General features: G+C 42.8%; 1 protein-coding gene across 1 annotated transcript; it reads right to left on the reverse strand.

Moving 5' to 3' along the window:
• Nucleotides 1-6,361: 6,361 nt before the first annotated feature.
• Nucleotides 6,362-25,128, reverse strand: XPNPEP3 (X-prolyl aminopeptidase 3). The gene is made up of 10 exons (XM_085323615.1): nt 24,987-25,128; nt 23,166-23,282; nt 20,343-20,750; nt 17,601-17,803; nt 16,631-16,693; nt 13,754-13,867; nt 12,020-12,105; nt 11,176-11,359; nt 9,560-9,680; nt 6,362-8,697 (listed from the first exon to the last, which is right to left on the reverse strand). The coding sequence occupies exons 1-10, from the start codon at nt 25,045-25,047 to the stop codon at nt 8,531-8,533; spliced, it is 1,524 nt and encodes a 507-aa protein (XP_085179741.1). The 5' UTR covers nt 25,048-25,128; the 3' UTR covers nt 6,362-8,530.
• Between the last annotated feature and the right edge of the window lie 270 nt (nt 25,129-25,398).

Consider the following 25,398-nt stretch of genomic DNA (forward strand, 5'->3'; position numbering starts at 1 on the left):
TCATACCCCTCCCCATCCAGGTATGGAATAAAGCTCTCACGGAGGCATCGTCCATGTCGGTGCTCCAGGCTGGGAATGGCAGCCTGGGTGAGCCTCCCCCAGGCTCTGCCCATGCTCTTTTCAGAGCAGATCCAGGTTAGGGACCCTCTGTAAGAGSTCATTCCTCCTTTTAACTACACTCGGTCAAGAGCAGACGTATTTTCCAGCACGCAACCTTGAGCAAGCTTTCCGAACAGAAATGGGCACGTGCTGAAAAAAAATCAAGTAACAGGATGGCAATGTTTCTTGTCACAGTACAATTCCTGCTGGCTATGTTAGCTGGATCAGTACCAATATAACAAGTGGGATAGAAATAAGTTGGAGGCGGGTGAAATTTATACTGGACCTCTTAGACATCAAATGCAAATGGAGAAAAACAAATGGATATTGTGGATTTCAAGAAAAGAGCTTTGCTGTTGAGGAAGTCAAAGTGYTAATTTAACAAAACACAGACAATTCAAGGAGAGGTCTTTTCTGAACCGGCAATTCCCGAGTTCAGAATATAACTTAAAAGACACCATCAATTCATGGGTTTATTCAGTTCTCTTCCTTATTACGCTTTAGGATTTGGGCTTGTTCTTTTCCTTTGCCTTGGCCCAAGCAGTCCGAACCAGAGAGCTGTGAAGCGGGGTCCATGGGCCCTGCTGAGGGAGACGGGAGCTGCAGCTAAGGCCTGGGCTGTACTCGYGTCCTGCACGGTTACTTGCTGTTTTAACCGGAGCAAACTCGGGATGGCAAAGAGAGGAGCAGGCCCCAATCTGAACGGCTCCAGCAGAGCYGCTTTGCAGCCACTCCTGCAAATTCACGTTGAATTTTTTAAATACACAAAGATTAGGTTAAGTGCTAGGGAAAAGAAGAGAAAGAGGATGGCACTGTTTACTAAAGACTTGATTTGTTTTTTGGTTGTTTTTTGTGCAGCCATTTTTTTTCTGCCAGAGGAATGTCATGCAACACGTATGTGTCTTCACTGCTTATTTTCTTCCTCTTCTCCCTGGTTCTTCGTCCTTCTGGGTTTGCCTCCGCTGTGAACGGCCCCCTTGAGCGGCTCCCGCAATTTYGCTTCTGTATCATCAGGGTGGATCAACAAAGCTTTTCTTCTGTCTTATATTTTTTTATTTTAGTGAAAGTAACAACAGCTAGAAGCAGTTGTTCTTTTAGCAGTGATCTAAACAAAAGTGATTAAAAGAGGAGATGAAGGTCAGGGTTACAGACTTTTTTTTCTTTCTCTCTCTCTCTCTTTTTTTTTTTTTTTTTTTTTAATGGGAGTACAATCACAGTTCCGCTCTCAAGGCTAAACTGAACCCAGAGCAGGTACTCAAGCTCTTCGTCACAAAAATAAATTTTTCTTTATCCTCCCTATAAAGCCTATTGGGGGGGAGGGGGGGAGCATAGATTTTTTAATAAAAGGGACCATTAACAGCTAGAGCAAATTACTGAAATCAGCAGTTCTCCATCTCTTCCCTCCCCCAGCCTTCAGATCAAGGCTTGATGCCTTTCTGGGGGATCTGCTGCTGTCACATGCAAGCTACTGGSTTCAGTGCTAAATTAGGCAGGTAAAATGCAATGGCTGTTACAGGAAGGTGCTCAAACTGCGTGATCAAAGGGTGCCTCCTACCCTGCAATTCTGTGAATCTATTCACTGAAGACAGGCGATGTTCTAGAGGATTTTCAAGTCAGGCCTTTATTAGCTTATGAGTCATTAAAAATGGATTCCCAAAGAAATGTAGCATTTGGTGCATTTCTTGTCTTAAATGAGCTTAGAGGAACAGATTTTCAGGTTTCTAATACATTGTTAACACTCACAGAAATTTGGAAGGGAGAGCTGCACACTGGAAGAAATTAGCAGCTCTATATCTAATAGCTGAGATTATTATGTCAGTTATCATGATGATTATATTAGATATTTAAATTTGCACGACAGACCTCCTTTTAGTTAATTCTTACACTTGTCCTTTTTTTATTTAAAGAAGTTAGAGTGATAAATTTGAGTTCATAACTCACGTTACATGAAACCATAAACAGTTTTGGAGTTTCAAGAGTAATGATTTTATCTTTCAGATAGTACATTCTCACCTTTCTGGAAAGGCATGGGCAGGAGAGTCACGTAATGCTGTCTCCTCAAAAGCCTCATATGGCAGGGAAATGACGTACAAAAGAAGAAAAAGCTTAAGATGAAGGCAAAGTTAAGGCTGTATTGCAGTGAAATATATTAGAGAGATAGTGTAATTATCCAAAATCCCAAGAATATACACCCTAGAAATTCAAAGTTAAAATGAAGCTTATTGAAAAATCCAAAGTATAAAGAAATACAGCATGTAAGCAATCCTCATTATGCTTGGTGAAAAGCTCTTCCAAATCTCTAACTAGCAAGAAGTCACAACATTTGTGTGCATAATATATGTGTGTGTTTTGAAGAGGAATGATACATTTCCACCTTATACCTTGCAACTGGAAGTTTATTAGAAACCTCTCTCTGTTCTGCAGGAAAAGGCAGAAAAAAGTATAGTGCGCCTTTAAAAATCTTTTAATCATATCTGAGTTCACAAACGGAGATATCTGAACTGTGTGTTTTTGCCTGGTTACAGTCACCACAGTAACACCCATGTAGCTGTTAAAGAGCTCATCTCCCGCAGAAAAGAAYGGGGTAAAGCATAAATTAGAAAGCGATATACATAGCAGATATCTGCAATGCATCACAGGAACCTCAGCGGTACCTTATGGAATCTGACAAGTAACAGGTCAGTGCGGCAAGCGTACTAAAGGCTGCTGCTCTTCTGGCTGCAGACCAGTATCTTTACAAGTCCGGAGGAGAAACAGCTGGAAGGGCAGTTGGAGATTTAAAGCCTCCGTAACAGGGAGCAACTACCYGGGAATGAAAGGACGGGACGTTTCTGAGCCGTCTGCAGGGTCGAGTCTCTCGGGCTCCACGGACAAGACGACGTGTGGAACCGGGCTGAGAAAACATACGCGGGAGAGAGCAGGAACAGACCACCAGACTTGACCACAGCACTTTGAGTCCCGGGACGGAAATTCTCCTAATCCCAGATACACCGGTATCAGACCCTGTCTGTCCGGCGYGCAATGGTACAAAGTAGTTGCTGGATCAAAACAGGATCCTGATGGCACATTACGACAAGAGYATAGGGAGGCCAATACAAACTTCGTCAAGGCCGCTAAACAGAGGCGACCACAGTCTGCCAAGAGGAGGTGAGAACGGGAGWTCATCGGCAGCACCAAAGCCGCTCATTCTTGTTGCCCGAGATGAGGCACGCGCCGGCAAAGCTTAACGCCGTAGCTGACAGCGGCGGGCTTTTAACAGCCACGGCCTTTCTGAGCGACGGTAACCTCTGCTGCACGGCCACGGCCGAGATGTAATACTAYCGATCGTAGAGGTTCTGGTTGCAGCTCCTATGGGTAAAACTGATCTCACGCTTGCACTTCGTGTGCCCTTTCAGGCTGGAGAAGCAAAGCACACTGTCCCCTGGCTCAGCGGCCAGTCCCATCTGGCGTTAGTCTCTGGGAAGCGCACACGGAGGCAGAAGCCTTGCTCCAGCCAGGACACAGAGAGGCTGAGAGCCCTCCTTCACCCTGGCCTAGTTTACTGACACACACTGCAGCAGACACCGTCACAGCTGCGGCAAGCCTGCTGCCCTGGCAGGAACTGCATTTCAAGCAGTTTTTGCTGGACTCTCAACTTCAGCCTGACCATCAGACCCCAGGGTGAGCGCTCTCAGCCGCTGCTGCGGTGATTCTTCTCTTGGATGATGAGAAAAGCGATTCTTTTAAAGAGCCCTTTGCTCTTCATGGTCTTCAGAGCAAAAAACCACCTCAGAGAGAAGGCAATGCACGCAGGCCTGGCAGGGTTTCTGTATTCCTTTCTGCGTGTCCTCAGAAGGGTCTGTTATCGGTTAGCAAAATACTGGGTGGTGCTACGGAAATGCAAAACACTGGTGGACTACGGCGTGAGCTGTCCCGGCAAGACAGGCCTTGCTCCAGCTGCTGCTAGGGAGAAAGGCTCACAGCTAGCAGCTAGTTAAGAGAGGACAAAAAGACAAACCTGGAGAAGGCCAAGTGAGTCGAAGGGAGTAACTGAGGCATCGCTGAGCCCGCCAGGCCTTGCTGTGAGTTCCTATTACAAATTCTGCTTTGAAGTTACACCTCTGAAACACGATGACGGTTATAAACCAGAGGCACTGCTAGAGCCAGCCCTGTGACAGTGCCCAGATGATGATTGCTAATCAAGTTGAAGCTAAAGTATATATGTAGGTAGCGTGTACAACAGAGATGTTGAAATGACCTCCGAAATATAAATTTAAAGGCTTAGCTCTGCATGCTGATGAACAGATGCCTCCATAGGCTTCRAGACAACTCAGTTTAAAAGAAATCAAAAAAATGTCAATTTATTGCAGTGCAGAGTATTAAGTGCCTCAACATGATTAAAGCATTTTGGTCATTTATCGCTCATGGATTTTTTTCCTAAAGTTTAACCCTAACTCTTTTTGCTTTATAATAATTCTCTTGGGAGTAATTAGTAATTACTAAATTTCCATAGAAGTAATTTGGGTAGCATAAGAGTAGACAACTTCAGCCTTGCTCCCTCCATCATAATGAAGGTTTTGTCTAAAAATGTACTTTCTCCCCTTCACATTATTTAAAATCTGACACATGATCAATAATATAAAACTACAAAAAACTTTCTCATATGATAATTCTATTGATTTTTTTAAAAAATAATTAAACTGTTAAGACCAAGTTCTTCAATACAATCTGCCTGCTTTGTTCTCCCTCTTGAGCAGGGCAAATCAATCAGGGTCTCCTGGCTAGCAAAACTAGTTTTATAGATATTGCACCGCCTTGACAACATACTGACCAGCCATTTTATACCCTGATGTTCTCTGCTTGCTCTCATATCCACCTGCACACATCCCCACAGCTCCAAATTGTGCCCTTCTCAAGAATCCTCTATATTGCTTTGTCCACTACAAATTTCTCCACCTCTGTTCTTTTCTGAATGCTCCCTCAATCTGCACATCCTTCCTACACCATCAGATTCCTTCACAAAATAATAGATGCAATTTTAGAAAAGACATACTATATTTTTCACAGATAACAGAGATTGAATGCCAAATTGTGCTAAATGCCAGATTTCTCTTAACTTTGACATTGGAAGCTTTATCTACAAATTAGCACCTCTGCTCAGACTGTGCTTTAACAACAGGACTGCCACTACCAACCAGCCCTCTGTGAACAGAGCAAGCGCTCTGGTAGACTGTAAAATGGGAAAGCAAAGAAAAGCCTCCTGGGCTTTCTCTAACTCCAAGCAGCTTCTTTGTAGGCCTGGCTGGCTTTGTTTTGAAAATTTTGTCTCATGCTCTGATTCCCTTAAGACTGGTGCCACAGTTGCAACAAAATCTCTCCTCAAAAGAGCTTGCATATACCTCAATTTCCTTTCAACCAAGAAGCCCCCAGAAGAGATGCCTTAAGCTTATACATACTCGAGCTCCTACAAACCAAGGGAAGAAGTAGATTCCAGAGTGAGGTCAGTAAAYGGATTCACTTCCAGGGATCTTCCCAAGCAGCTGACAACTTGTGTGGCCAGTGAGAGCCGCTCCCGCACCCAAGTGCTTGGAGCAAGGTATCTCTTCAGTGGTAGAGATAACCTGTAAATCCGGCAGTACAGGACTGCCGATTAGGGAACTACGTCACCGTTACGGGCAGCCTGAGAAGGGAGTCTTTACACTTTCTTGATGAAGGATATGTAAATTATTCATGAATTTGATTATATTCAAGGGACACTGTCACATCTGTATAGCTCCCAGGTGGTAATCTGATTATGCACCTGTGCCAATTGAGAAAAAGCCTTCAAATATTTAAGTTGATAAAACTCAAATTTAATATATTCTGCAAAATGTAGTCATCTTTACATGGAACAACACATTCAGAACATAGCAGGAGTTTATACTGAAGAACTGGCTAAATGTCATGGAAGAAATACAGAATATGGAGCAATTCCAAATCTAAATCTGACACATTTAACAGTATGGGGGGCATAGCAGCTCTAGCAGATCCATTACTCTGCACTCAGCAGAATCAAATGCTTCTTTCTTGACAGAAACATTCATCCTCAATATTCCTATGATCTATTGGTGTTTGCATGTTGCAGAGTTCTCCTGAGTGATCAGTAATTAGTGTGTGCCTGTATTTGATGATGTCATTTCAAGTAAAGATAAATTACATGTAATTTATAAACCTCTGAAAAATAATGTTCTTCTGGAAGTGTTTATAGCTATTCAATAGACATGCAACTCGATGGTCCAAGAAATGACTTTCTACAAATTGTTTTATTTTAAAAATAACTCTTTTTGTATGCATTTCAAAGGCTTATTTACAGTAAGTACAATCATTACCTCTGCAATTAGTTACAGAGGCAGATATCCAGTTCAGCACACATGTGTAGTTCTCAGAATAATGTTATTTTAAGCTGTTTACATTGTTCCAAAATCCAAGATTTGTTCTGGTTGATATGGCTCTAATACGTGTAATTGGAACAACAAATAATGTGTTACAGACCCAAAGAACATCAAAAATAACCATTTCTGTGTGTTCATACTTAATGAGCCTTCCTTCCAACAGTTTACACCGATTCTCTTAGATGTGCATGTGTTACAGTACCAAGACTTCCAGCAGATTCTCTTAATTAGGCATAAACTGATACATTAAACTCTGTAAGAGCATTTACTTTTTATTATGCTTAAAAAAAAAAAAAAAAGAAACCATGTTTTGGCTACCTTTCAAGTGCCAAATTCACACGCTGGTGCATGCACTCATCTCCCATTAAATGCAATGGGAGATGCACAACACCCAGAGCGAGAGCATGTTTGGCTTTCACTAAGCAAAACGAAACTGAGTTTAAAAACAAACAAAAAATCTTTACTACCTTCCCCACGTGCTTCTGACAACATCCACTATCAGGAACTAGGGCAACCAGGGGGAGAGCCAATGACACTGATTAGCAAGAAGATCAGGGATTAGGAAGCACTGACATTATGATGGGCCAAAAAGAGACAATACAGCAGGATAATAAGAAGGAAAGCTGGCAGTAACTGAGAAAAAGACAGGAACTTACAATCGGAGAGGAAAAAAGATGATGTGAAGCAAAAGCAAGCATAAACAACAACAGATGCACTAATCAGAGGCATTTTTCACATATGTTAAATAAAAAGTCGATTGTCAAAATACCTTCAGTAAATAACAAACCTTGTTTGCTTCCAGTAAGTATATTTACTACTGCATACAATGGCTGGAGTAGCAGGCTGATGTTGAGAGAGGACTCAACTCTTCACTCCTAATCCATCTCAGCCAAAAATTGTTTTTGCAGCTTCCTCAAAAATACTATCACAGAACATTAGTAACCGACTGCACTTGGCACAAACCAAAAGGCAGCTGTGATCATGCCCAATGTTTTGAAAAGGAAAATTACTCCGCAAAAGCCCTATAAAGACCTTCAACTCACCATCCTGCAGACTCTTCAAAAATGCATTGCTGAAACTATTGATGGCTACAGCAAAACCAGAAAGGTGCTGAGAGTGCCCCAGACACTGCTTTGCCCTTACTGGACAGCTCACATGTAGACAACAACCAGGAGGTCACCAGTGAAACCCAGCATGGCCCTGCTTCCCAGGATAGAGAACTGTTCAAAATAGGAGACTGCAAGGGAGATTTGGGACAAAAAAACAAAGGAACGTGGAAGGCAGTGAGAATGGGTATGTCCAACCGTCCTGAGCTCTATTAGTCCCTTTTACGATTACCARCCCCTTCATATGCTGAAAGGGCAGATGAGGCCTTCTTCCCCTGCTGTTGGCCTATTTCGCATCTGCTTGAATAATGCCTAAACACATCCTTACCCTTAGGATGCCAGAAATCTTCTCTGCACAGACTTCAGTTAAAACTACACCTCCCAGGACCAATCTTCCTGACTGTCAAATTGCTTCCTTCCAGGGCTCTAGAGAAACCAAAGTTGTCTGACACAGTTTATTCCTCCAAAATGGCATTCTTCTCAAGTTTCACTTTTAAAATCTGTCCATCATGAAACTATTGCTAAAGGGTAAACAACAGGGCTCTGACTCTCAGCAGAGGCAGCCGCGCATGTGTAGAGGGGGCAGGCAAAAGATCTGCTGGTGGCACTGACAAAACCGGCAGCACCGAAACAGGAGGATCCACGCAGAAGGGTGACAAATCCACCCCCAATCTTCCACAACAGCTCAACACCAACCCTAACCAAATCAGAGGGAATAAGCACACACAAAAGGTTGCTTTGCTTTTCAGTCCTCACTGCCTGAGCTATTTCCATTCTGCCTCCCAGCCCCACAGTCTCGAAGCAGCCATCAACAGTCCACACCACCCATCGCTTGACAACTACAGTCAGTTATAGGGGGCTGCATTCCTGGAGGACCTTGTCTCCTGAGGAGGGTGCAAGAGGCAGGAAGAGGCATCATGAGCTGCGGCCACAGATCTGCTCGATGTGGTCAATCTCTTTGGGACAGTCAGCAGACAAGATGAGCGGTGCATCCTCTGTTATCACAACGTCATCCTCAATGCGCACACCGATGCCACGGAACCTCTCTGGGGCGTTCATGTCATCCTCAGGGATGTAAATGCCTGAAAGAAGGGAGGGAATTAAAACCCTCTCAACACTCTTTAGAGCAACACTCTCCCTTACAGCACAGCCATGAGAGTAGAGCTGGATTTTCAGCAACCTAAAAGACATTGACCCAGAGAAAGGTTGGTAAGGAAAGCTGCCCACTTTCCCGACAATCATGGCAGCTGGTGTACAAAGAAAGGAAAGTCTCTCAATGCATACAAACACTAGTATGTTAATAAAAAGTTTTGCAATTACAGCTGGCCTTTCTGCACTTCTTRCTCTCAATGCTGTGTTCACAAAGACGATTTTAATAATGATCTGAATARGAGGAGGGAAGATCCAAGCATTAAAAATCAGTTTACAGTTGACAGCTTCAAAGCAAGTGACAAGCAGAAACAAAGATTCATTGTGAAAGACCAAATTTGCAAAGAGAAATTGTTAAGGCCTAAAATTGCAGACTGCAGCACTCAGGAGAGACTTACACTACCAGTGACTGGTAGCAGTTTAGTCACAGTAACACAGATCACAGCACAAGTGAATTTACTCGGCTTCTCCGCACTGCAGTTGACCTGTGCTCCTGCGGGTCAAGCATTAGCAGTTTGAAATCTGATGGCAGTCTGTTTTCTGCTRTACAGATGCCTTTTGAGAGCTCATTCTCAATTTGTAACCTTGGCTGTACTTGGGTGGGAAATAATTTTCCAATATTGTAATGTGTTTGGGAGGGAGATATCTTAAAGTTTTTTAATGCTGTAATCATTTTCAATTTCACAAGAAAGGACTTGAACGCTTTGGTCTGATGACCAACTAACTAATCAAAGAGATACTGTTACCCTTAGTGTTGCATGTTTTTAGTCCAGCACTGACTGCTTTTCTTTTTACCTGGTTCAATGGTTATCACCATGCCTGGCTGAAGTGGGAGCGATCGGGACATATCTGGGGTATCATGTACATCCATGCCCAAGTAATGGCCCACGTGATGTGGGCAATACTTTCGAACAGCCTGGCAGAAGACAAAGCAAGTGTCACTGAAGTGGTTAAGCACAGCCCAACTTGTTATTTCAATATAAAAAAAGACAGAGCAGAGGAATATGTCGTCACTAAAAGGTCACCAGGGATTGCCTTACATTACCAGAACTAGAGGGCCCTCAAAACCCAAGCATACCAGCTGCCTCTTCCGAGTCRACTGCAGATTACCTTTTTCCCCCTCATTGAAAAGAGCAGCCCAAGYACATCAGTCCCTCAATATGCCAGGCAAGGCTTCAGCTTTTGGCTCACTGAACTTTGCTGCCTCAGTCCTCTCCATCCCCTAAACATCCCAGCCCCGCATTGCTCCCATCAGCAGTYGCTGACAAACAGCAGCAGCTGACACAGCTGCTATGTGATGTGGCCAAGAAGCGTCTTCTGCATTATGGAGAGGATCCTGTGTTGATTTTACTCAGAAGCTGCAGAATTTGAACCCACCTCTCCTGGGTACCGACTCCCCTGCACCATCCTAATCCCTTCTCTCCGGAAAGGAGCTCCTTGTCAGCAGGAATCACAAGTGCTAATTCCTCCCTCTGCCCCCATGTCCCTYACGTTCACTGTGGACTGAACTGCAGATGCTGGTCTCATCTGACTGTGCTGCCRCCTGCTGAGAAAAGTTAGAATGGCTTCTGTTCGCAAGTGGGGACTTGTGCTGCTATCGTACCAGTGCTGCAGGGCAATTAAATCTGGCAGAAATCTGTGYTGCTACCAAAGGGTAGCCCTGTTACCTCGTTCCTGCCATCCTTCTTGTGTTGGCAACAGCAATCATGCAAGTTTGCAGTAAGTGGGACTAGACCAACTTCTCTAACTTCTCTAACTAGCTCTGCTTTATTTGCAGGTTCAGCTTTGAGGCAGAGCAATTCCCCAATCTCTTCACCATGCAGCTTTGAGAATCCCAGTGCTGGTGCAAAGTGCAGAAGAGGCAGCAGGTGGAAAGACAGAAGACAAGGCTGCACTTTTTGGAGACAGTCAGATTTTTGCCATGTTAAGCAGATCACAAAACTAAGACTGATTGCCTGCAGTCAGCCCAGAACCTGGACTTCTGTGTTAGTGGCAGTTTCTCTATAGGTCCTTTCAGGCTATCTGTATTTTAAAGCTGTATCTACAATAACAAGTAGCACAGACTAACAGGAATGGATCTGCAGAGAGAAATAGCAGGTCTTGAGGAACCAGCATCCATATTACATGCATACAGGACCTGGGGGGTTACTTCAGACCAGTTTGTGGACTGAATGCCCAGTAGGGGTTGGAACATATCTTCCAGTTTAGCTTCACCTAAAAGAAATCCAGCTCCTGTGCTGAGATCAGCCCACAACACTAATTAGAGTATATTACATTACTATAGTAAATGGGGACAACTAGAAGATTCACTTTACAAGCACACTCTTCATACAAAGTAAACCGTTAATGTAACCTAAAGAGGCAATAGTCAGTCCCAGTGAGGAAAGCTGGAGTAAAAAAACTTCAAGTACCTTGAAGAAGTGGCTCTCAGTGATGCTGCTCTTTAGGACTCCCAGCTCTTTCAGTTTCTGTCCAATAAGGCTCAGCATGAGGCTGTACATATGCTCTAGACTGACACCTGGGGAGCAGAGGCTCAGGCAAGACTTTTGGATATCCAGGACAGCCTGGTATAATTCTGCTTGAGGTTCTGTGAATCTGAAAAMCAGCAAGAAAAGGAACAAAGGGCATTTTTCACAACCAACTCCTCTGCCCAGAAGCTTCTTGGGGACAGATTCAGTTCAATGCTGGAGCAGGAAAAGAGGAAAAAGAACAACTGGCTCCTTATTTGAAATGCCAGACAAGACATCAGTGAAACATGCCCTTCCATACACCGGGTAGAGGTAGGATTACTCGGCTGACATCCTAAACCTGAAGCAAAGCAGGGCAAAAGAATGCACTTGAGCAAAAACACTGGAATCAAACACACAACCACAAGGACACTATACCAGCTTATTCACAACTGCCACAGTCATGTACAGGTCGACTAAACTCCTGTTCCTTTACACTCAACCAGAGTTAAAAACAGCTGAATGAGGAATTACAAGAGCCTTCTCTGCACTTTAAGCACACCTTAATAGCTTAAAATAGCAATAATCACACATATTCATGCAATAACTAATGAGGCAGTAGGGAATATAACTTCTCACACTGAAAGATCGGTTTATATAATCTGATTACTCTGAAGAGCCATAGATTGGAACACATTAAAGCCATGYACACACACAAACTATGCACACACACACATATTCTTGTTATGAACCAGTAGTCATACAAGAGCTTTTCATAGTCCTTCAAGATCACCTTGTGCCACCCTACCTTCCATTGACGGGCCAGGTACGTGTGATGTCACTTACATAGCAGGAAGACTCGCATCCACCATCTAGCAAGACCAGCTCACCATCCTGGAGAAGAACAGGAAAAAATGCCCTGTGGGTCAGTCCAGCTATCAAGTTGATTTCTCTGTCTGAGATTAGGCAAGAAAATTATGAATTTATTTGGGCAAAGTAACTGCAGAGATGCATATTCCTCTTGCAGAGCATCACTCTAGGTGCTACTGTTTATAAACAAGCTGGATTGTTTCTCTGCAAGGTAGTCTCTGATTATCATGATTAYCTAGAAAGCCTGAATTCTAATATGCTGATGTTCAGACAYTTTTACTCAAAAAGAAAAAARAGAAAAACAACCTTGATTTTCCTTGAGCTGTTTTGGGCTCTGAAACAGTAGCCTTATCCACACCTGGATCTCCTACTCCAGAGACTTCTGTACTCCTCTACCAGAGAGGAAGAGGCCTGAAGGTAGTAGCATCGCTTCAGTTCTTAAAAGAAAATACAGCAGCACAACGGGGCCAAGTAGAGTTGGACCTCCTCCTCCTATGACAATACTCAATACTTTTTAACATCATGCACATTTAGAATCACAAAACACCCACTGCTACAGAAAATCTTAAGAGGAAAGTCTCTTTTGGAGAGATCTTCCAAATTAGATACTTTGTTATGCCAGTTGACAACAAAATCTGGAGGAGGCAACAYGCAAAGGAACAAAAAAAAGAATCAAGTTTGTGGGTTTAACCTTCTACCTACCAGTTTTTGAAAAAACTAGTAAGAGTGATTTAATATAACTTTAATGGAAATAACTGGAGTTACATGAGCACGCTTGACCTTGGACAACAGTACAACAAACGAGGCTTCTTTCTGCCAAAAGCAGCCTGTTGTATCTTTTGTACGTGCATCTGTGCAGACCATTTCAAGGTCTGCTAGCATGTCAGCTTCGAGAAAAGCCAATGCTAGCRGGAAAGCTTCATCCTGCATTAATGCAGAGGAAAAACATGCTCCACTGAAAAGTGAATCATGAATACAGCAATGGGATAACACTGTTCCCCAAAATACCTATGTGAATCTAGGATTTTTTTTTGTCAGGAAAGGTGGATGTGGATTCAAATCAGTAACAAAGACTTCTGAAAGTCTTAACTTACCTACCATCTAATTTTCCTCTCTCAACAATTAATACTGTTCCTTTCCCTCTCCAGTCCCCTTCCCTGCTTTGTTAGGCCACATGGAGCCCGAAATGCTTTTCAGCTTAGCCAGAGAAGGAATGCGTTACTGCACGTACACTGCAAAGCAACACCAGCGGCAGCAGAAGGCCCCAGCAGTGTCTTCAGCCTGCCTGTTGCAGCTGCCCCTCTCTTCTGTGAGGCTAGCAATGCACCCAGTGCCGCATGCTTGCCGCACAACARGGACAGCAGAAACTCTGGGTGTAGGCAGGCAGGTTTGCTAAATGGAGTGTTTGCAAGCTTGTCTGCAAGCCCTTCCACTCTTCAGAAAACTGCAGCAGCAAGCGCAAAGAGGAGAGAAAGAGCCTGGAATTTGCCAAGTTATCTGTCACTGACAACAAAGGTAACYGAGGCAGGATTCCTCTCCCCTGCTCGCATGAAAGCGTCCACTAGCGTTCTGACGTGTTCCGTCAAAACAGGGAGCCGCTAAGGGACACGCATGAGGAGGTGCAGCGCGTCACTGCGCTGCTTTTCAACTAACCGGACGGCCCACGACTTACCTTGATGAGCTGATTGTTCTTAACGTAGTGCAAGGTGTTGGATCTGTTGCCACCAGCAACAACAGGAGGGTAGGCCAGCATGTCGGCACCGCGAGCTCGGCACTCGAATTCAAACTGAAATACCAATTCAGAGAGGAGGAGTGCTGATTCAGGTGATGTACTGCCCTGGGGCTGTCACAACTCACGCCCTACAACCATCATCTTCATTTTTACAACAAAAAGCAAAACTGGACAGGGAGTTCATTAAATGAAAGTAGCCAAGGGRATTTCCAGGAACGTCGAAAGAAAAAAATATCAAACCACCCACTTTTTCAAAGGGCCTTTTAAACCCACATCCAGACTCATGGGAGCGCTCTCTGGTACAAGCAGGTACATACTGTATCAAGGATTCATTCGGTCACAAATCATTCAGGTGACGATTTGTGCTTATACGAAGTGATGTTTTCAGTTCCTACACATCTTTGCAAAAAGATTTTAAATGTCAGCATAGTATCAGTTGTGTTTTGTTGTTTATAATTATAAAGTACTAGCGTATTTAGACCAGTATTTATTTTTATGACTCTGCCCAACTGGTAGTAAGGTTTGAAAGTATGCCCTACCTTGATATCACAGAAAAAAAAAAAAAAAAAAAGCGCATGAGAGCAGATCTGTCTTGCTACTACGCTAAAGTGATAACCAACTCCAACATATATTTACATTCCTTCAGCAATGAAATAGATGAAAGCATGAAAATGAATAAACTTACACCTATAAAGCCACTCTATATCCTCAATATCTAACATGTCTTTTCTCTAAGTACCAAAATCATGTGGGATGGAACACCTCAGGAKGTCCACATTTACTAAAGTAGGCTTTAGAGTCCTGATTTGGAGTGAAAAAATTGAGCTCTAAAATATATTTTAATTAAAATCAATTTCTTTACAAGTTAGTACTGCTGCTCAGTGCCATGTTAGCACAGGTCCCTGTGTCCAAGCAGAGGGTCAAATCCTGCTGGTGCCATTAAAACAGGCATCTCATTGCAATTCCTCACAGGATTTCCTACAGAACATGCTGGCCAACAAAAGTTTGTCCTTATTTTTTAAGTGAGAGGTGTCTACACAAACCCCAGTAAATATGTTCTGCTTCAAGACATTTGTGGTACTCTGACATATGTTAAGAATTTAACCAGGGAACCAGGTTTTACAAATAGGTGTTCTAACTAATTTAAATTAGTTCTTACAATAGAACCGTATCATAGAATAAGTTAAAAACTTTGATTTTCTACTGGGTTCTGTATTTAAATACAATAGAAAAACATAGCAGTAGCAGATAAACTAGACAACCACTACATCCCTGCAATAACGGTGGGGAAGTATAGCTTAAGAATTCCCCATGCTGACTTTACTGTGAAAACTGCAAAAGTTCTTGGAAAGTAAATCCCACAGATGCTGGCATCTGCAGGTATACACGAATTAGATACGCAAGGCAAAAGTCTTTCGTGTACAGAAGCAGTAAAYGTTGCTAAAATAGTGACAGGAAGAGACAAATGATCCCCTTTACTAGTGGAAAATTTGCCTCCCCCCCATGCTTCTACATCTCCAGCTTTTTTTTTTTTTCCTGTCACATTTACCTTGGTGATAGCTTACAAGATAGCTAGTAGAAAACAGGCTGCATTTTATTTAAACAATTAATTTAACATTTTCACACATCTTAAAGGAATTAACTTCTTGAATCTCACAACACTATATTAAGCAAACAGTATAAAATGCAACATAATGGCAATTTACCACTTTTGTCAATTCTTATCAATTGTAATTCTATCATCTGTAATAAACTACACTTACTACAGATATATATAAGCTATTTGCATGCCCAAAGACACAAAGATCCAAATGCCTCCAGGATTCTTATACAGGGTAGGGGGGAATGGTAGAAAACCTCTACTGTAATCTTACACACAATTCAGGATTTTCCATTTGGTGGGAAAAGCTTTGCTAGATACAGGGTTGCTCCAGAGCTCTCAATCTGCTTAGGCAAGACCGAAATCTTGCCCATGAGGCACGCTCTCAGTTCACCCAAACACAGATGCAGCAAATTCCTCTCTTTCCAGCATTTCTGAAATCAGCCATTTTTATCTCTCTTTTCCTCTTCTTCTCTTTTATCCTCCTCATTCTCCCCTGCCACCATGTTCTTTCTGCCCTTTCTCTCCCAGATTGCTACTTCCTTCGATTAAGTTGTATACTCTCTTACTGCAAGTCTTCACTTCACYTCCCACTACCACTGATGGGATTACTTGCTGCAACACTCAGGGTTCTCTGAAAGAATCCAGCCAGCATGCTCAGAGATGGGTTAGAAAACAGGATTACTTTTTGGTTACTTTTTTTTTTTAATGTTCCTTTAAACATACCATAAACCTTCCTGGACCTTTGCCTTCATCTATACCGCTCTTAGAGGAAAAGGCAACAAACAAAAAATCTCCAGGAAAGGCATTTGATCCTCAGTGGCAGAACACTGAACTTCGTGACCAGTCCTTACRTGAGAGTAAGAGTTTAATATAGCTACMRGTTAGAAGATACATTCCTTTAACTCCAGGAGTAGGGAAGTTTTAATTAAAACMAACAAACAACCAAAGTCCTTGCTTCAAGTGCTTCTGACATTTCTAAGCTTACTKCAAAACAATCTGCTGCAACACTGACTTAATTCAGTAAAGTTGTCCCAACAAGGCTCTTGGCTTGGCTGAGGCGTGCCAGGGGCATGTCCAAAGAACCACAAGAACTGGGTGAAGGAGAAATGTGCTACAGTGGCAGACACGTTACAGGACACCTGACACGCTTAGCTTTCTACAAGGAGAAACAATACCCAAATCTTCTGTCTCATCTCCAACCACAAAATACTCACCTTTGCATACAGAAAGGCTTCATCCACTGGGGATTTGCTGGTAAACATTGTCTCTATGAAAGCCTGGGGGAAAAAAGGGGGAAAAAAAAGAAAAGCCTTTTAGTTAGCATAGGAGCTTGAATTTGACAGAAAGAGCCTCCATCTTTTGTGTAAGGCCTAAAATCAGCYGGCCCAGAACATAAGAATCAGAGAAAGCTGAAAATACAGTGTGCTGTGAAGACTASAACCAACAAAGCTCTATACCCCATGCAACTGTGTTAATAGACTCTGGTTTTGGGGGAAAAAAAAAGGGATTAGATGATTGAGGCTGATCTAATGGATTAGCATTTTACAAGGTCTCTCACCTGTGAGATCTGTTTTGTCTAATAGAAGCACACTGTGCAGCTTGTCCTTCAGGGAAGTACTAGCTGTGTCTCTCTTTGCTACTTGGTTATCTATTTAAATATTTAAATTATTTGTATTTAAGTATTGAAAAAATTAAAAAAAAAAACATAATTGCCATTGAGATTTCTGTCAGGTTTTTTTGTTTTGAAATTGGCCAATGAGTTCATAAGGTACTTGAGAAGGGAGGCAAAATAGACAGATATGTGCAGGCAACATCTTCACAAAAATCCAATTTTATTGAAAACAGCAGCATGAATGGGAAAGAAAACAGCATGCAAAAGGACAGGGAAAGTTGGGGAAGGCGTACAARAGGACACCCCAGGTTCCTGAACAGATACTGTTTTTAAGCAAAGTCAACCAGCTACTGATTTGATTATGTTACATGAGAGAACCTGGTAGTCCAAGCAGTTGTCCTGTTTGCTCATGCGATGGGAGGGAGCTGAGACAGGCTAATGTTTGTCAGCCAGCAGTTAAGTAACTAACAGACTAGATCAAAGTTACTGCTCCAGCCTAGCTCACCCCATCACACTTATCCCCTTGATTAAGGGAACGCAGTGGTTCATTATGCGAGCATATGGCCCCATACCTCCGCTGTCACCTGCCCAGCAATCTTCATCCTTTCAATTTCTGCAGGAGATTTGATCAGCCGAAGGTTTTGTACTAGGTGTCGGATGCCCTGGATGTGGTTTTTGCTCCGAGCTTTTATCTCAGCCAGRGGCTGCAGGTAGTCAGAGTGCAGCTGTGTATGCACTGGCTTGGTCAAGTCGTACCAAATCACGCTTGACTCACCTGAAAGACAAGACATCGCTGACCCTGACAAAGATAAAAGTAGAAATCTCCTGATACTGAACAGACTCACTCCTCCTAAATCAGATCTGTTACTGCTACTTTTGAAAAATTCATTTCTTCTGATTCTGCAGGGTGGCCACAGACCAGACRTGCTGTCACTATCACGGGGTATTAATTATCCCTTCAAAACCTGGAAGATCAGTAATGCGTGATGACACATAGATTTGACAAATCTCTATTTGTATGCAAATACTGTGGGGTTTTTTTATGGTCATCACTGATCTTGTGTAGGAATATTTCAAGTTTTGTGTATCACGGAGAAAGTTGAACTTGTGTAAGACAGACAAACTGCTGCATTGCAATGGGGCAYGTTCTGAACCACTCCCTGGCCTGTCCCCTCTGATGCTGCAAGACAAATTACTTTTCACCCATAACGTGGAAAGGGAGGCATTATCAATTGTGCTTCAGAGCAGCTTGGGGGAAGAACTGCCTATTTCAACCACTCAGACAAGATGAACTCACCGAGGACAAATACATTTATCTATGTCAAAATTTCTTCAACGACATCATGGTTAGCACCCACATTTTCCCCACAGAAGAATCTTTAATRGGAACAGTAGAAGACCCATGCTGAGTCACAGCAAAGGTCCACCTAGGCCCACTTTTTTTTTGGTGACAGTAGCCATTGGCAGATGCTCACAAAAAGCCTGTAGAAAAATGGGCATTTATGCCCCTTGGCAATCCTTCCCTACTTCCAGATGTCTTTTCTAGGCTGCATCATCATGATTAACTGCTCCTCATAGATCGCTCTTCCATCAAGCTAACAACTTTTGACTCCATTTATACTTTTGATATTCTAAACATCATGCATGTTCCACAAATTAAAACTTGCTTTAAAAGTAATTCATTTATTTATTTYAAACCTGCCCCCAATCATTTTATTTAGTGCTCTCCTTGTTTGTAAATTATGAAAAACAGTGACTAATCATCCCTATTCATCCTCTCCATGCCTTGCATAGCCATATACATCTCTCATATACCTTACCCTCAGGGCTTTTTTTCCCARGCAGAACACTTTTGTTTACCATGTGTCTCCTCAATAACAGCTTTTCCATAATTTCATCATGTTGCTCTTCCTGTGCCTTTTCTGTTTTCAATATATCACTTTTGAAATTACAGAAAAATAGAATCAGGCCACGGTATTTACAAGTAYAGCATTTACTCTATTTATCTGTGTAACTCCCCAAGCACTTGCCCTTTTTACATTACCATAAGCTTTCAGCTAATAATTTATCATATTCATTTTATAATGCATTTAAGTTCACTCTGAATTATAAATATTGAGACCCTAAGGTGGCATTAGATGCAATCGAACAAAGGAGAGTAATCTTCATATTTCAGGAAGTGAGTCAGTATTCACCTGACAAAGGTGAGGGGCCTAACAACTTCCCTGTGTAGGTTATTATCAAGTCTATTTTGAAATTTCTGCAAGCTTTCTGTGCTTCATCTGGTTCTGGCTCTGTCAGCAAAAAAAGATAYAGCAAAAACAGTAACAAGGTTTACYATCATCTCTTGTTTATTCTGTTCCTTAAATTCCAGATGTGCACACTAGCATATGCATGAGCACACAAGGAATTCAGAGTGGAGAAAAAAACCTAACATATTTAAACATATATTTCCATTGGTACCCCTCATGAAGCTATCAAGAATATTTGTTTTTTTAATAAAGAYGAAGTACAACTGTGATCAGTATATTCAAGGCTACTCTGAGAAAGGTAAGAGAGGAAATAGTTTAACATGTCATCTTTCACAGAAGAATTTGATGTATGCAGCACCTAGACAATAGGTCATGCAGGACAGCCACTATCTGTGGAGGAAATAGTTGTTATCACATCATTGGGTTTCTAAAGTAAATGTAATGCTCACRAAACGCACAGAACTAACCAAAACTTTCTGCAAATAGATCAAATACAGAATAGACAGGAGCAGCAGAACAAGCCTCTTAGCTGCACAGACCACTTTTAAATTAGCAATTATTCTCACTAAGATTGTGTGGGGTAGAAGATGGGGAATTCCTACTGGCTAGCTTCAGGTGCCTAAGCTACATGTCTAACTTAAGAGCCTAGATCTTTTCTACAGTCAGTCAATAATGATGAGTTGTCTCTCATAAGAGCAATTCAGAGCACCTAAGACAGACCCTTCTCTCTACTGATGATACTACCATCAGCAGAGGCTCCTTAATCAGGCATTCAGGTTAGACACCTACAGCTAGGCAGCACAATTGCTTCCTGGAGCATTAACATGCTTGAAAGAGGGGAGGAGAAAAAAATAAAATAAAATAAATCCAGCCCTAAGGATAAACAGCAACAGCTAGCATAAAGGAGAAAACTTCCAAACGTCTGTGTTATCCTGTCCCACTCCTTGGCACCTCCCCAGGCTCATTTCCAGGTTTGAGCTGGAGTCACAGGCCACCTTCCAAATGTTAATAGGCCCTACACTGCATGTCTCACCTCATTCCCTCCCCTCTGGTTTTCGTTACCTTTCAGTTTGGTTACCAAGTGCCTGAACTCCTCAATAGTGTAAGCTTCATCGACTCCTGTGAGAGCAACTGCCCCATCTGTGCCTGATCGGGGCCCATCCCACAGCTCTCGGCTGGGATCTCTCCGAGGCACAAAAAGGATGGCCTTGTGGGAGGGCAGCGCTTTGCCTGGAAGGCTCTGCAGCACCAGGATGCTGTCAGGCTCCTGAAACCCGCAGAGGTACAGAAAGTTAGTGTCCTGGTGGAAAACGTAGGGGATGTCATTGCTCATGTAGTAAGTAGGGTTGGATAGCAGAATCACTGTGTGGTCCAGTCCATCCTGGCCGCGGGCCTCCTTCTGGATCAGCGCCATCAGTTTGTGTCGGCGAAGAGCATATTCCACCTGTGACAGTCCTGGAGTTACCTCCCCTATGAATGCAAATCAAATCAGATACAGAAATTCAATGCACTCATGATATTTTACTAACCTCAAGCCTGATTCTTGCCTGCTCCCTGATGCCTTTCATATCCATGGCTTAACTAAGATCCCTCACTAACTTTACCTTTGCTCTCTCATGCACCTCTAACTCCCACCCCTACATATCCTCACTCAAACTGCTCCATCTGCCACACAATAGAGAAATTCTGCTTTAAATCAATCCAGTCTTTCTGCTTTGTATTTCTGGGCAAAGGCAGAAACCATGAACTGACCAGACACATTTAAGCAAATATCCCAAGCACTGAGGGAACAAAATTCTGGCAGGTATGATTTTCACAAAGGCATGGGAAAAAARGGGGGGGGGAGCGAGTTGGGCAAACTGAACTTTGACCCTGATGGAAATTGGTGGGGTTTTTATGGCCTCTGGACATTGAACAGAAGATTACCTCTGCAGGTTCAGCACTRATTTCATCAGGTGAAGCTGGAATGTCTCCTCAAATAGACACTAAGTCAACTCATAAAGTAGCTAGTTCTAAAGCATAAGGGGTGGATTGAGGGTTACAGATACTGTGGGAGATCACAGTCAGACACAGAGAGGTTGTCCTTGCAGAGCCTAACTAATCATGAGATTCCAGGTAGCAAGAAACCACAACTTCCAAGCTGGTGTCAYTCTCTGATTAAGAAAAGGAATCTTCTCCAGGACAGACTTAGCTGCTGTCAATAACTAACAATTAGGAGTTTTCTGAAGTTAAACACTGTATTTCCTAAGGACTCTAATTAAACAAAACCTCTTAGATGAAAGTATGTTTTCTTATTGCTCCAGTCACAAAGAACAAGAGGTACAGAGATCAAGAAGCAGACAGAAACTGGACTGAAGTTGAGAACAGCCAACCACAGTCTGAGTATGTATTTTAAAAAATATGACACTCTGYTAAGTATGATCTAAATTAACACCTTAATCTCTACAGTGGCTAATGCCCTATTTTGATACAATTGCTTTTTTCATATTGTTAACTTCTGCTTTCACTAGCTTTTCTTCCTATTTAATATAYTTCACAGCAACAAATCTAGGATGAAAGTTAAAATTTGACTTGCACTGTAAGTGGATCCTTTAAGTAACTGCTTTCTAAATGAAAATATTTGCATGGGAGGCGGGTTCTATCCAGATTTTTTTTTCCCTGGCAAAAGAGAATTCAAATAATTGCTGTATTTGTAAAAATYGCTGCATCTGCTTTAAACTCTGCATCTTTTCAGGAACGTACATTTGCAAGACCAATTTGGCCTGAAAGTATTATTTGTTTCAACCTGTAGATCTAGAGACTACACAGAATACCGAAATTGTTTTAATGAAATCTGACTCCACAGTTATGCCACAGTACACTGTAATTTTCCTTCCCTCCACTGCATTCCAGTCAGATTTCTAATTACTGCAAACAGTCCAGTGATGTTTAGAAGTTGTGAAAGAGTGGAATATGAGAATCCCATTTGCCTTCCATCTGTGAGGCATGTAAATTCTCTTTGCCTTAAGGGCAGTTTCTTTTTAAAACAGTAACTGCAGTAAGACAATGCATTACTGTTTTAAAGAAAACAACACTTGGCTATTAAATGGAAAACTACTGTGGGCAGCTATAATTAATCTCCACTATTTAAGTTGTGAGTAGTTTTTAAGTATCAGTTTCATTTAGCATGGAACTTTAAGCAGGGCCTTGAACAACTTGATCTAAAATTGAAGTTAGCCAAGGTTTGAGCAGGGAGTGGATCTGATGGCTTCTTGAGGTTCCTTGTGACCTGAATTATTCTATTTAAATATATATACACACATACATGTGTGTGTGCATATATACATACCTACACACACAAATATCTATTCTTTCTATATATGTATCTGCAGAAAAAGAACACAGTATTTTTATGGACCAACTCTTGCATATGTTTTTTACTTTCTTTTTTTTCTTTTTCTTTTTTTTTTTTTTTTTAAGATTTTATCACTGTCACTTCTCCAAACTTTTTCTGAATTGCACCTCTCTGACTCACAAGGTGTACCTGAAACTTTCTGGCAGTTCAGCTTATGCAAAGGAGTTTTCCCTAATATAAATCATACTGTACTTGCAGGACAATTAGCTTACAAGATGCCACATAACTTCTACAGTACTTTAATCAGTGACATAAAACACTCATTGGGAAAAGAATAAAAAAAACCAACATGTTTTTGGAATTGGTATCATCTCAGTCAGAGAAAGTAACTACTATATACAATTACTACCCAGTGAAGCTAGTCATAACCAGCTGAAATCATGGACACCTGTATGATGCTGCAAATCAATACTCTGTCCTAGATGTCAACTCAGAAAAATAGAAGAAAGAAAGAATACCAGTGATGGCTCATACAGGGCCCAAAACCTAACCTGGTTTGAGAAGGTGTGGGTGCGTGAAGGGGCTGGGCTGACCCAAATATCGGTTTGGAATCTTCTTCTGCTGGGCAGGCTGAAGGGAAAATCTCCGGAGAGCCCATGACTTGCAGACTAGAGGAAAAGAAATGGATCACATCAAARGTAAATGACCTTTCCATATATGGAACTGCAGAATTATACTGCACTCATCTGACTCTTAACAGCATTTATTCAACTTCTACCACAATATCCCTCCTCTACTTTTCAACTTGTTGCATGCACATTGTAGCATTAGCAAATGCTAATAAAACTATCATTGTATCCAAGCAAACTAATAGTCAAATATCTATAAAGCAAATTACAAGAAATCAACATACTTTAACACTGACAAGCCAGCAAAGACACCCAGAAAGCTAGGCCAGTCCATACATGTTTTATTTCAACACTTTGGTTTCATCATGTGCTCAGCTCCTCTCAGATGCCGCAGGGCTTGAAGCACCACAATCACCCAGGTCACCTGCATATCATCATGTCTTGATTAGACCCTCAAAAAATATCTCCTAAGAAACAATCAGTTTAACTAAAAATGCCACAGAGAAGCCACCATATATAATTGCTTTTACAGGAATGCAAAAGTTTCTTTTTTTTTTTGGACAGAAGACACTCAAGAACCCTCATTTTGTTACATAACTAGCTTAYTTAGCAGCAACATTAGCCAAACTAGAAACAATTCCTCAGGAGCAGAGTTATGCATCCCATTTCCAATCCCACAAACCACTTATACTGCCAAAGCAGACAGTTTTGCACAAGAATTAGCAAATGTGTATCAGGATGCTGGGGGAGGGCACAGTAAGACATAAAATAAAATTAAATATTATTAAATATGTGTSTCTCTGTTGGCCCTCACAAACCTTACTAACTCTGGATTTCTCAGCCACACCTGCAACTGAAGCATTGCTTGCATCTAGATACAAATTACCAAACACATGGAAGGAGATGCTAATMAGTGTCCTAATATCTAACAGCTGATGTTTTGAAAAACCAATTCTCTTTTATGTCACTTGCCATATGCCTACTAAAAATCAATTCRTGCTGCTCTGGCACAGTACTGGACTCTCAGTAGAAGTGCTAATCAGTTCTTCGATGGCATAAGCAAGCATAAAGCTGTAGCACATGGATGCAAGTAAAACAGCTGCCTACCTCTCAGGAACCTGAGACAGAGCTTTATACTAAAATACATAGACTCTGGATTTTCTGAGAACTAACATGACTGTCTACTAAACAGAGATTATTTACTCAGGCTAACTGCTTACCATAACTTAAAGCATGCCATCTGTTCCCATATGTGATGTCTGACTAACGTAACAGTCCAGAAATTTAAGAACTGAAGTATAATTGCTGCATYTTGTGCAGCCTGACCCGAGAGTTTTCACCGTGCCTACCTACCTACAGAGACAAGACATCTCACAACGAGACGAGAACAGGCATCAAATAAAGCAATGTTTTAAACACAGCGGGAAGCTTTCCAGATCGTTGCTTTATTTTTCAAATAAGAAGTCACTCTTTCCTCAGCTTTATCCATGAGCGGAGCCACAACTTCGCTGCGGAACCCCCTGTCCCCCTCACCCACCGCAACGCCACAGGGAGCACGACGTGAGGACGGCTCACAGCTCGCCCAGCCCCGGCCATCGCCGCCGCATCCCCAGCGCGGGGCGGGAACGGGCTCCGAGCCGTGGTAATGCTTAACCCGACGGCAGCCCCCCGCCCCTGCCCGAGGCGGTCACTGGGGGGCCGAGGGGGGCACGGCCCGGAGGTGGGAGCAAAGGAGTCTCTGACCTGAGAAGCCGCGCCAGCCCCTCACCGCCGGGACAAGCCTCTGGGCCGGAAAGCGCCACATGGCCGCCGGCGCGAGGCTCCGCGCCCCTCCAGGACCCCCCTCCCTCCTCCCCGCCGCGCCGGCGCGGCGCGCACATTGCGGGGCCTTCGGCCGCCACGGCGCCGCGCAGGGACGCCAGCAGCGCCTGACGCCATCGGTGGGCGCCGCCGCCCGCTGCCACCAATGGGCGGCGCGGCGCTGCCTTAGGTGCCCGCGCCGCCCGCCTGCCCCGCGCCGCCCGTGCGGGACGCGCAGTGGGTGGCCGCGGCGCGGCTGTGGTGCTGAGGGGAGAGACAGGCGACGCTGCTGAAGCGGGTAGCGCGCGGCGCCCGCCCAGAACTCGGCCGTTTAACGGCCACCTCCGCTTCTAGA

Source organism: Rhea americana, unplaced genomic scaffold (genome assembly GCF_003343005.1).
Source record: "Rhea americana isolate MKP2758 unplaced genomic scaffold, rheAme1 scaffold_85, whole genome shotgun sequence".
In the NCBI taxonomy this organism is placed as follows: Eukaryota; Metazoa; Chordata; class Aves; order Rheiformes; family Rheidae; genus Rhea; species Rhea americana.